Raw genomic sequence first — 11004 nt, 5'->3', positions numbered from 1 at the left:
TGGGTGTTGATTGTGGATCCAAGTATACAAGAACACAGGGCCCCTCCTTCCATCCCAGGGAACAGGAACTTACCTCCCCCCTGCCCCCACCTCTGAGAGCAGCTCTCCTGAGCAACAGGCTGACTTGTTAGGAACTGTACCCTAGTTTCCTCATTCATTCATTTATTCGACAGATCCTCGTCTAGTGAAAGCCAGGCACTATTCTCACTCTGGGTCCCACAGGGAACAAAATAGACATACAGTGCAGCCCTCATGGAGCTAACACAGCATTTACCTAAGAGTGTGATTGTGCAAAGCCCATGGTCAGTGCCTGGTTCTCAAGAAGCACTCGGAAGGCATCAGTTATTATTCCCCACAGAATGATAGGCTGGACAGGGGCCCTGGTTTCCCAAAAGAGCACCATCCCCTAGACCTCCCCAGGTTCATCCTTGTCCTCCTGACACTGATGCTCCTTCTCCCCTCCACCCACAGGGGAGACTGGCTGCTGAGCTTCGTGTACCGCACGTCCTCGGTGCAGCTGCGCGTGGCTGGCCTGCAGCCTGTGCAGCTGGAGGACAGGAGGGTGGAGAACGTGGACCTGTCCTCAGTGGTGAGTCCTGGCCCGGCCACGCCCAGGAAGGAGAGGGATTTAGTTACCCCAGCCCAGCCCAGCCCAGCCCCTTCTCTACCAAAAAGAGAGATCACAGGAATGTGCTTGTGAAAGGGTAGCTCCCAGCCCTTCCTGGTGCCAGGGCTTCATCTCCAGGACTCATCTACCTGCCACATACCCACCAAAACCCAAAAACCACTGCCGTCAAGTTGAATTCTGACTCATAGCGACCCTATACGATAGAGAACTGCCCTGTAGGGTTTCCGTGGCTGTAAATCTTTACAGAAGCAGACTGCGGCATCTTTCTCCTGACATGCTACCAGAGGGAATTGATAGCTTCATGTATGGACACTCACTGAGTGCCCAGCTTGTCCCCTTGACAGGCATTAGCATCCCCCTTGTACAGACGAAGACACTGAGGCTTAGAGAAGCTAAGGAACTTGCCCGGGGACACACAGCTGAACAAGGCAGAGCCAGACTCAAGTCCAGGTCTGAAGCCAGTGGACATAGCCCTGGCTAGGGTACAGTAAGTATCCAGGTTACGAATGCCCAACTTTTTTACAACTTGTATTTGCCCTTTAATGTTATGTAAATCTGCCCTCACTTTGAAATGATTGAACCAATCCCTACTCACAACAAATCCTTCTTCACAATCACCTTCACTGGCTGCACATGTAGCTTTTAAATCACTGAAAAGGCTTCCAGGCTTTTCTTGCACTAACATGAGGCTAGATAAGAATGGCATGCACCTGTTCCAGCTTACATATTCGACTTAAAGACACATTTGGGAACAGCTCTCATTCATACCCCAGGGACTGCCTGCAGATATAGGATACAGTGGGAGAGGAGCCCACCTACCAGGGAGGCTGAAGGCAAGAGCAACAGCTCCATCCACAGGTAAACTTCAGCCAGTGAAAATCCTCGTGATGCGAGGGCCATGAGAATGAGAACTTTGGTTTCTGGTTATTGCATCTTTGGCCACCATTTATCAAATGCCACGTGCTGCCCAAGTGTAAACCAGTTTCCCCAGGATCTGCAGAACAGTTATTTGAGCCGCCATCCTGCCCAATGGTAAGAAACCCAGGCCACTCTCTGGTCATCTGAAAAGTCCCCTAGGGCAGGGGGCTCTGTGGAGTGTGCTGGCTTCTCCCTTCACCAGTATCAACAGCTGGTGCATCAACCACCCCCACCTGCTGAGGTGCCCCCCACCCCCCAACACACACACGGCTAATACTCAGCCATCACGTGATGGTGGAGACTTGACTGTGCATTTGAACATAACATAGGGAAATTCTCTCACAAAAAACTTAAAACCAAAAACTTCATCAGCCAAGTCCTTTCCCAGAGGCCTCTCACTCCAGCCTGTCACCATGTTACTGGAGCCAATTCATCCTCACTTGTACCTTGCTCCCCCAGACTCCCAGGGCCCTAACATGCAAGTCCTAACCCAGCTGAGGAACACAAAGCAGGGAGCCCCGTGCCTTTCTAACCAGGCTTCCCGGGAAGCTCCCAAGAATAAGAGGAGTTACTAGACTCATCGACTATTGAAACCCACTGCTCCCTCCCCAGGACAGACTAGGCCCACAGGAGCACCTTGCATTGTCTTTATCCTGATACCCTTGCCCTGTCTGATGTAAACCGCACAGCAACCCCATTCAGTAGGTGCTCATCGCTGTCTGTGCCATCGAGTTGGCTCTGACTCGTGATCCCCGGGTACAACAGAAGGAAACGTCACCTGGCCCTGCGCCATCCTCAGGATCATTAGTGTGTCCGAGTCCATCGTGGTGGCTGTTGAGTCGCTCCGTCTCGTGGAGGGCTTCCCTCATTTTCACTGACCCTCTATTTTACTAAACAGGGTGCTGATTTCTAGAGATTGGTTTTTCTCGATGACATGTCCAAAGTAAATGAACCAAATCTCGCCATTCTCGCCTCTGAGGAACATTCTGTCAGTTTGCCGTACTATGGTGGCTTGTGTTTTGTTGTGATGCTGGAAACTATGCCACTAGTGTTTCACATTCCAGCAAGGTCACCCATGGTGAACAGATTTCAGCAGAGCTCCAGAAGAATCAAACAAAAGACGGAAGTTCCTTTTAAATGCAAAGCTACAAAGCCCTCACAAGGTCCAGCTTCTGCCCAGGGAAGCCCCTGATGGGATATTGTGGGATGAGCACAGCCTGTGGTACCAAAGAGACCTGGCTTAGAATCCTGGCTCAACCACTGGTTTGCCAGCTTTGTGACCTTGGGCCAGTCACTTAACCTCTCTGTGCTTCAGTTTCCTCATCTATGAAATGAGAGCTATCACCTACCTTCCAGATGCATGTAGTAGGCCCTCATTTAAACTGGTTCCTTCCTCTCCTACTTGTGCTGCCATCATGGGTTCCTTTGCCTTTGGGACCAGCAGCTTCTTGTCTTCTTCACAGTTGTGGTGGCAGCTTCCCAGCTCCTGCCTAATAATAGCTCTTTATCACATTAGGAGCTCATCACAAAAAGCAGTGCTTTCTTCTTCTGGGTAATTAGAGGGAATTAGCATTGCCTTTGTGCTGCCTCCTCTTTTCCTTGAAAAATCTCACTGGAGGAGAGGTGGCTGCTGGCAGAGGAGTTTCCAGGGCTGCTGTTGGGGAAACAAGAGCCACAGTGGCTCAGAACAGAGACATGGCAGGACTGGTACGGACAGGGCCCTTTGTGAACCATCCCAGACGTCAACCACCCGACCACCTGACACGGCCCCAGGTGGCTGCTGATCTCGGGATGAGCCCAAACCTGGAGTGAGCGAGGGGCTGGCCCCATCTCAGGCAGGCAGGCAGGCATCTCCTGGAAGAACGAAGCCCACCAAGGCGGGCGGCCTCCCTGCCTTTCCCCACTCCTGGGTGGGGACAGGGCTGTGGCAGGGGCAGGAGTCTGGCACCCCCGAGCAGGTCCAACTCATGAGGCTTCTGAGGGGCAGAGACCCAACTCAGAGCAAGAGTCCTCAAGTTTCAAAGGAAACACCAGCTGGCTTCTAGAACATAGCACAGGGCTTGGCACAAAGAAGACAATAATAACAATAATAGTCCCAGCTACTGCTCTACACAGGTGCTTTACAGGTGTGTTATCTCATTGGATCCTCATAGCGGTCCTATGAAATAGGCATAATGACCCCACCTTACATATGTGAAAACTGAGGCTACAGGAGTTGGCACAGCAAGTGAGCGGTAGAGCCGATGAACCTAGGAAACCTACTGTACCACTGAGTTTGTTCTGCCTACATTTAGGCTTCTAGGCAGTGACCTCTAACTCCATGCCAATAAGCCTGTTACATGTCTGATCTTTGAATTCTCACAACAGGCTCATGCTATGTAAGTCTGCTAGCCCCATTTTACAGATGAGCAAACTGAGGCCTGAGAGCTGAAGGAACCCAAAGGGGCCTGATAAAGCCTGAAAGAGTTACTGGGGCTGGCAGAGGTGGTGGTAGTAGCCTCTGTTTGGGTGAGTTGAGGTGTGTTATAAGGCAGGAAATAGGAAGTGCTGAGGCCCAGTCATGTCTGTATGTATCTAGTGACCCATGAGCCCCAACAATGTGCGGGGATGGTCACCTAGGAGCAGAGGGGTGTTAGAAGTGACATGGCAGGGTCAGGGAAGGCTTCTCAACACAAGTGAGATCCAGTGTATATCTGGGCAGGTGGCAGATTTCAATCCAGATAGCCAAGCTTTGGTCACAGGCTAAAATCTCTTTCCAACATCAACCAAGCCAGAACTTCCCATACTGAGAAGTGATTCTTTCCCACCCTCCTCACTCCTACTCTCTCATCCCTCCAGCTAAGTGCAAAATTGAAACTCTTTGCCAGTGACATCTTTGCAAAAAAAAAAGTCTTTTCATCTTTGGAAATCTTTCTGCATCTTTGCAGAATGGCAGCCCAGGGACTGGGGTTGGCTAAGACCACAACCAACTTTTAGCCAAGGAGGCCAGAGCTATGCATTCTAGAACAGCTGTGAGGTTGGTATTTCCACCTGGAATCAGCTACAGCTGGCGGCCTCAATCTCCGTGCAGCCCTGGAACCACCAGGCCTTCAACGGAGTTAAAAAGGACAAGAGAGGCAGCTCTTGTCGGTTTCTGGGGATATGAGGTTTCAACAGAACTCATGAATTAGGCTCCCAAATGAATCAGCCCAACTAACTTCCTGCCCTCCGCCCCCTTCCACGGAAACTTGTGTTTATGGAGCACTTTCTGTGTGCCATAGGAGCTCTGGTGGTGCTGTGGTTAAGGCATTGGGCTGCGAGCCAAAAGGTTGGTGACTGGAACCCACCAGCCACTCATGGGAAAAAGATGAGGCAGTCTGCTTCCATAAAGATTTACAGCCTTGGAAACCCTATAGGGCAGTTCTACTCTGTCCTAAAGTGTTGCTAGGAGTCCTGATTGACTTGATGGCAGTTGGTTTGGTTTGGTTTTCTAGTTATCAGCCCAGTTGGCCATCAAGTTGTCTCCAACTCATAGTGACCCTACGTGTGGCAGAATAGAACTGCACTCCACACAGTTTTGAATGGCTGATCTTTTTAAAGGAGATCACCAGGCCTTTCTTCTGAGCCACTTCTAGATGGACACGAACCTCCAACCCTTTGAAGCCCTGGACGGTGCAAGCGGTGAATGCACTTGGCCGCTAACCTAAAGGTTAGAGGTTCAAGTGCTTAACTGTTAGCGCCACCCAGACTCCTACCGAGAACCCAGAACCCGAAAATGCCTCTTATATTTGTGTGTATTTTCTCTGAAAACTGTTTGAAAGCATTTGTAAGGAAAGGAACAGAAGTAGGCAGGCTCTGGTCATGAGAAAATAATGAAACTGTACAGGGAATTGTCTTACGCTCTTGAAAAATCATTTGAGTAGCCCTATATGATTTGTGATTCAGATGGGAATACAGATGTTACCAGCCAGTCTTGTGTTGTTTTCTGATGCTCCCCAGTGTTTCCCTGTCATCTTTTTAAGTGAAAACCATCCCCTCAGCCTTGGAGGAATGTTCTGCTTCATCCTTGCCTGTGGCACTAAAGCAGGCCCCTTAGATGGCTGGGTGGAGCGGGACACTCCATTTCAGGCAGGTCTGAGCTAAGCAGCCTCCACACACAGCCTCTTAAGCACAGCACATTGCTTTGCTGTTCACATGCTGTGTGTCCTTGGGTAAACCACTATCCCTCTCTGGACTTTGCTGCCCTCTTCTGTAAAATGAGAATGATTTAAAAGTGCCTCCACCTCGCTGACTTTCTATGAAAGAGCACAGGCTTTACAGACAGATAGACCTCAATTCAAAGCCCAGCTCTGCCATGTTCTAGCTGTATAACCTTGGGCAAGTCATTTGACCCCTGTTTGGCATAGTTTCTTCATCTGTAGAGTGACAATTAGCTGACACCACCACCACCAGTGGCCACTGAGTCAATTCCAGTTCATACTGATTCCATGTGTTAGAGTAGAACCGTGCCCCATAGGATTTTCCATGGCTGATTTTTTTTAAGTAGATGACCAGGCCTTTCTTCCAAGGTACCGCTGGCTGTTCTTAGACTGCTGACCTTCTGGGTAAGCAGCTGGCACCTTAACTGTTTGTACCACCCAAGGACTCCAATTAGCAGCTGACATCAGTCAAAAAATATATATATATGCCCAATACGCTTATTTGCTACAATATATCAGGGACCCACAGTTCCTGGTGGCACATATTAAAGTGCTCTTCTGCAAACCAGAAGGTCAGGGATTCAAACCCACCAGCCACTCCACAGGAGATGATGTAGCAGTCTGCTTCCATAAAGATTTACAGCCTCGGAAACCCACTAGGGCATGTCAGTTTGGTTTATTAGGGAGGTTGGGCAATCTACTTGCATAGTGATACCACCTCAGAAACCCAAGGAGGGGTCACTATGAGTTGGATCCAACTCAACAGCAGTGAGTTTAGTGAATACTATGCACAATGGTTAAATGCTTGGCTCCTAATTCAAAGGTCAGCAGTTTGAACCCACCAGTTGTTCCACAGGAGAAAAGACCCAGCAGCCTTCTTCCATAAAGATTATAGCCTCGGGAACCCCATGGGACAGTTCTACACTGTTCTATAGAGTCACTATTAGTCGGAATAGACTCAGGGGCTCATAACATGTCCATTATTGAAGTCCTTGAGTAGTGAAAACACTCAGCTGCTAACCAAAAGGTTACAGAGGTTCAAGTCTATTCAGAGGCACTGCAGAAGAAAGGCCTGGCAATATACTTCCCATGTATCAGCCATTGAAAACTCTATGGAGCACAGTTCTCCTCTGACATATATAGGGTTGCCATGAATTGAAATCAACTTGATGGCAACTGTTTGTTTTTTATGTCCATTATTACAGTTAGGCATGGGGTAGTCCAGTCATATCCCTACTTTTCACTCACACATCTTAACACAAAAATGGGGGTGTCTCTATTCTCTGAGGAAGAGGATGAGCACTTCTGAGTTCTTGGCCTTTGTCTTAGTTAAGATTCAGGTCCAGAGAACAGAGGACCACCTAAAGTGGCTTAAACACACAAGGATTTATAGTGTCACATAAAAGAAGTCCAGAAGACAGTTCAGGCACGAAATAGCTGCTCAGGCTCTGGCTGTTACATCTGAATTCCAGCCAGCAGGAGAGAGGACATGGGAAGAGAAGAGACGCAGCTGTCCCCTTTAAAAGAGATTTCTAAGGAGCACCACATAAAACCATTGCTTTGTCTCATTGACCAAAACTTGCCTCAAGTCCACACCAAACTGCAAGGGACACTGGGGGACATATAAATTGGGGTTCTTGTGACTAAGGGAGAAGGAGGAGAGTGGATTGTACAAGATACCTCGCAATCCATGCCATTGCTTTATTTTCCCTTTGGGGCTTTTCCTGGGAGAATAACTGTGAGCACTTCTTGGCATTATCTCACCTCCCAGCAGCCCTCTGGTGTAGTCATTATCCCCCTTCAACCACTGAGACAACTGAGGGTCAGAGGGCTGTGGACTTGCCCCAGGTCCCACACCTGGTGAGCAGCAGAGCCTCAGGCTGCCAGCAGGGAAAGCGAACACCCAGCTCAGCTTTCTGTCCGTCCGAAGGTTTCTCCCTGTGCCCAGAAAACCCAGATGTTTTAGAGAAATTCATTTGTCTTTATTTAATGAGTTCTAGAACAGCCTTGAACCTGGAGACTCCCACCGCACTCTGGATTTGGGCAACATTGCGGGTTAGAGTCATGGAATTGGCAGCTGGTTGGCTGAGGATGCTGAGGGGGAATGAGAAGCCCAGGAGCTTCGCTTGGGTTCCTGAGGAAGTCAGGCTGTGCCCACCCACCATAACTCTCATTCACCGTCCTTCTGCAGGTCAGCGGCCACTTGGACTACGCCAAGCAGATGGACATCATCCTGAAGGCCGTAGGCATCCGTACCAAGCCAGGCTGGGACGAGAAGGGCCTCTTGCTGGCCCCAGGCAGCCTGCCCCAAGAGGAGCCTCGCCAGGGGCCAGCCGCTTCCTCATCATCAGGCAAGACCACCCACCAGGATGAGCAAGTCCAGGGTCTCACTCCCAAGGACACCCCTAAAGCTGACACATTCACTGACCCCAGCCAAGCTCAGGTGCCCACGGGACTGGACCAATCTGAAGAGCCCTCCCTTCCCACTGCTATCAACCCCACTGACAGCTCATGTGTCTGTGACCACGGTGTGGGCCGCAATCCACTGGGCTGCCCTGACTGTGCCAGCCAGACCCAGGGGCCCTGCCCAGGGCTGGACTGACCCCCATGCAGCAACTGAGCCATTCTCCCAGAGTTCTCTATGCAACCCTCTCTCGCCCATCCGTTAGCTCCTCACATGAGCTCTGAAGATGCAGAATTTCTGGAAGTGCCTTTCCTAAGGTGAAGGAATTGGAAGGAGGGGAAGGGAGAAGACTCAGCCTCCCTAGGGAAGCAAGCCTAGAGAACTGAAGTCAGCCAGCCACAATTCAGAGCCCCAGGACTAGAAACCAGCCATGGGCATGGTGTACTGCAAGTCACAGCTGTGGGGTCTGGGCCTGGCTATCCATCAGGAGCTCCAGGGGACTCTGTGGGGCCTGAGGCTGCCACACCATCACTCTTCCCAGGCCTCAACATGGCCAAGTATACAGCTGCTGTCCCAGCCACACCGCAGAGCTGCCCACCAACACAGGTGCCACCAACAAGCAACTCCTGGGCCTCTGGAGGTGGTTCTTGGGGCCAGAGCAGGCCCAGGTGGGAGGGGTAGCAACTTGCTCTGCTCTTGGGAGAGCTGATCAGATATGTCACACACAGCCATGCAGGCTGAGCACTGCCTAGCCACAGGGGGCATCCGTCACATTGACTGTGAAGTGAATGGCACCCGTGGAAGTTGTGCAACATGGTGGTGGCTCTAGATGTAATTTTAAGAGCATGGTGAACAAACGCTGAATTAGCATTCAGTGTGGATGGGAACTGGGCCTGGTGACAAGAATGAGTTTTATGGAGAAAGGATCTCCTGTAGCAGAAATGGGGTAACGGCAATGATTATAAATAATAATAATAACTACCCCTCATTATTTACTGTATACAAGGAAGTTTGGGCAATCTACTTCCATTGTGATACCACCTCAGAAAGCCAAGGAGGGGTCACTATGAGTCAGGGACGACTCTACGGCACATAACAACAACAACAAAAATGCTTGCATGGATTGTCACCTCACAACAACTTATAGGATGGTTACTACCATTATCTCCACTTTATACTTGGGAAAACTGAGGCTTAGAGAGGTTAGGTAACCTGTTCACAGTCACACAGCTGATCAATGATGGAGCCAAGTCTCAAAACCCCATTGAGTCAAGACTCCTAAGCACAGTGCTCTTAACCACTGTATCTGCATTCATGGGAACCTTCTCTTTTGTTCCTCCCACTGCCCCTGAATGTCAGTCAGGGCCAGAGATAATTTTCCCCATTGTGCAGATGGGGGATCAAGACCCTAGCAGAGAAAGTCCTGACATGCTGAGCAGGAGGTGGAGGGGCAGGAGAATTAGAGTCATCGAGTATCGGAGGTGGGATTTGTTAATTCAACACATATTTACAGACCTGCTGCTGTTAGTCCCACCTGGTCTGTTATACACAGAGAATTGAGACCCCCGAGAGGGATAATGACTTTCCTGAGTTCCCAAACCCAGGACACCTGCACCAGTCTCTTCCCACAACACCAGCTGCTTCACAGGTCTCAAGTGACCCATCAAGTGAATCCAGTCCACACTCAAGTCACGGCCTTTGGCTAATGTTTATTGAGAGTCTGCTCAGCCAGGCCTGGGGGCGAAGGAGAAGCCCCAGAAAGCACCATGGCCTCTCTGTAGGCTGAGGCCAAGGCTAAAGTTGAGTCTGATCAGCACCAAGGAGAGCATCAGGGCAGCCACGGAGGACCCCCAGGCATTTGGGTGGATGGAATTTTCACCAGGGGTGGGTTGGGGGGGTGGAGCCTTCAAGCTGAAAAGGAACCTATGTCAGGTAAACGAGAAACAAGAACCACGCCCAAAAAGCCCCTGTGTTAGGATCCAGCTGCCAGCCTGGAGCCCAACCCATGCCAGGGACAACTCCTCTTCAACGCTCCTCACCTGTGTGACCACCATTCCCTCACTGATGTCAGGGAAAGCCAGAAGGAGCAGAGCAATGGCCTGGTTGTGTCTCTATCAGCTGGTTCCTGTCTAGGTCCAAGGAAGCCCAGAATAGAGGAAAACACATCCCTGACATTGAACAAGAAACCTTCAGCTGTCTCTCTGCCCCCAGGGGGCACAGTGCAGCAGCCTGGAAGCTGCAAGGGTCCCGGAGGGGTGGGACCCCACCCAGCTCCCAGAATAAGGAGCTGCGGAACAAAAGTGGGATATGGTAATCTGGGCTGAGGCCCAGGAGGAGGAAGACGGAAAAAGAACAGTTGGGACCAGTAGATCTCCCTTGCCCGTGTCCAGGGGGCTGGATGGCCAGGAATAACAACAGCAGGACATGCCACTTACCACCTAATGGCTGCTCACGACAACCGTATGAAGTAGGCATCATTACTCTATTTTGCACACAATTACTAAGGCTCAGAGAGGTTGTTAACCTGTGCAAAAGCCCCTGAGCTAGTAAGTAGTAGAGCAGAGATTTTATTCGTGCCTGGCCAAGCCCCCAATCTCAGCCACTTTCCTGTCTGCTACATGGGAGATACAGCCATCCTGAGGGGCTGGTAGGTATGAAAACTTTGTCCAGCAAATCATACTCCAGGTTAAAACTCATCTAAGCTAGCCCAGGAGTCCCTGGTGGTGCAAAGGGTTAACACCAGACTGCTAACTGAAAGGCTGACAGCTCAAGTCTACCCCTAGGGGCACCTGGGAAGAAAGGCCTGGTGATCTGTTTCCAAAAATTGGGCATGAAAGCCCTATGGGGGACATTTCTACTCTGACACATGTGGTTAC

At 50.4% G+C, this 11004-nt stretch overlaps 1 protein-coding gene across 1 annotated transcript in view; it reads left to right on the top strand.

The window, feature by feature from the left end:
• TMCO4 (transmembrane and coiled-coil domains 4) overlaps window positions 1-8326 on the top strand; it is a 115410-nt gene extending 107084 nt beyond the window's left edge. The window contains exons 12-13 of the mRNA XM_042780265.1: window positions 472-589; window positions 7916-8326. Of these exons, the coding sequence (XP_042636199.1) occupies window positions 472-589; window positions 7916-8326 (529 nt within the window). The remainder of the gene's footprint in view (window positions 1-471; window positions 590-7915) is intronic.
• Window positions 8327-11004: the final 2678 nt, after the last annotated feature.

This window comes from Orycteropus afer, unplaced genomic scaffold (genome assembly GCF_000298275.1).
Source record: "Orycteropus afer afer isolate SDZICR_OR568_19922 unplaced genomic scaffold, OryAfe1.0 scaffold00031, whole genome shotgun sequence".
Classification (NCBI taxonomy): Eukaryota; Metazoa; Chordata; class Mammalia; order Tubulidentata; family Orycteropodidae; genus Orycteropus; species Orycteropus afer.
The sequence above is the reverse complement of the archived record's forward strand: the minus strand, read 5'-3'. Positions and strand labels throughout refer to the sequence as shown.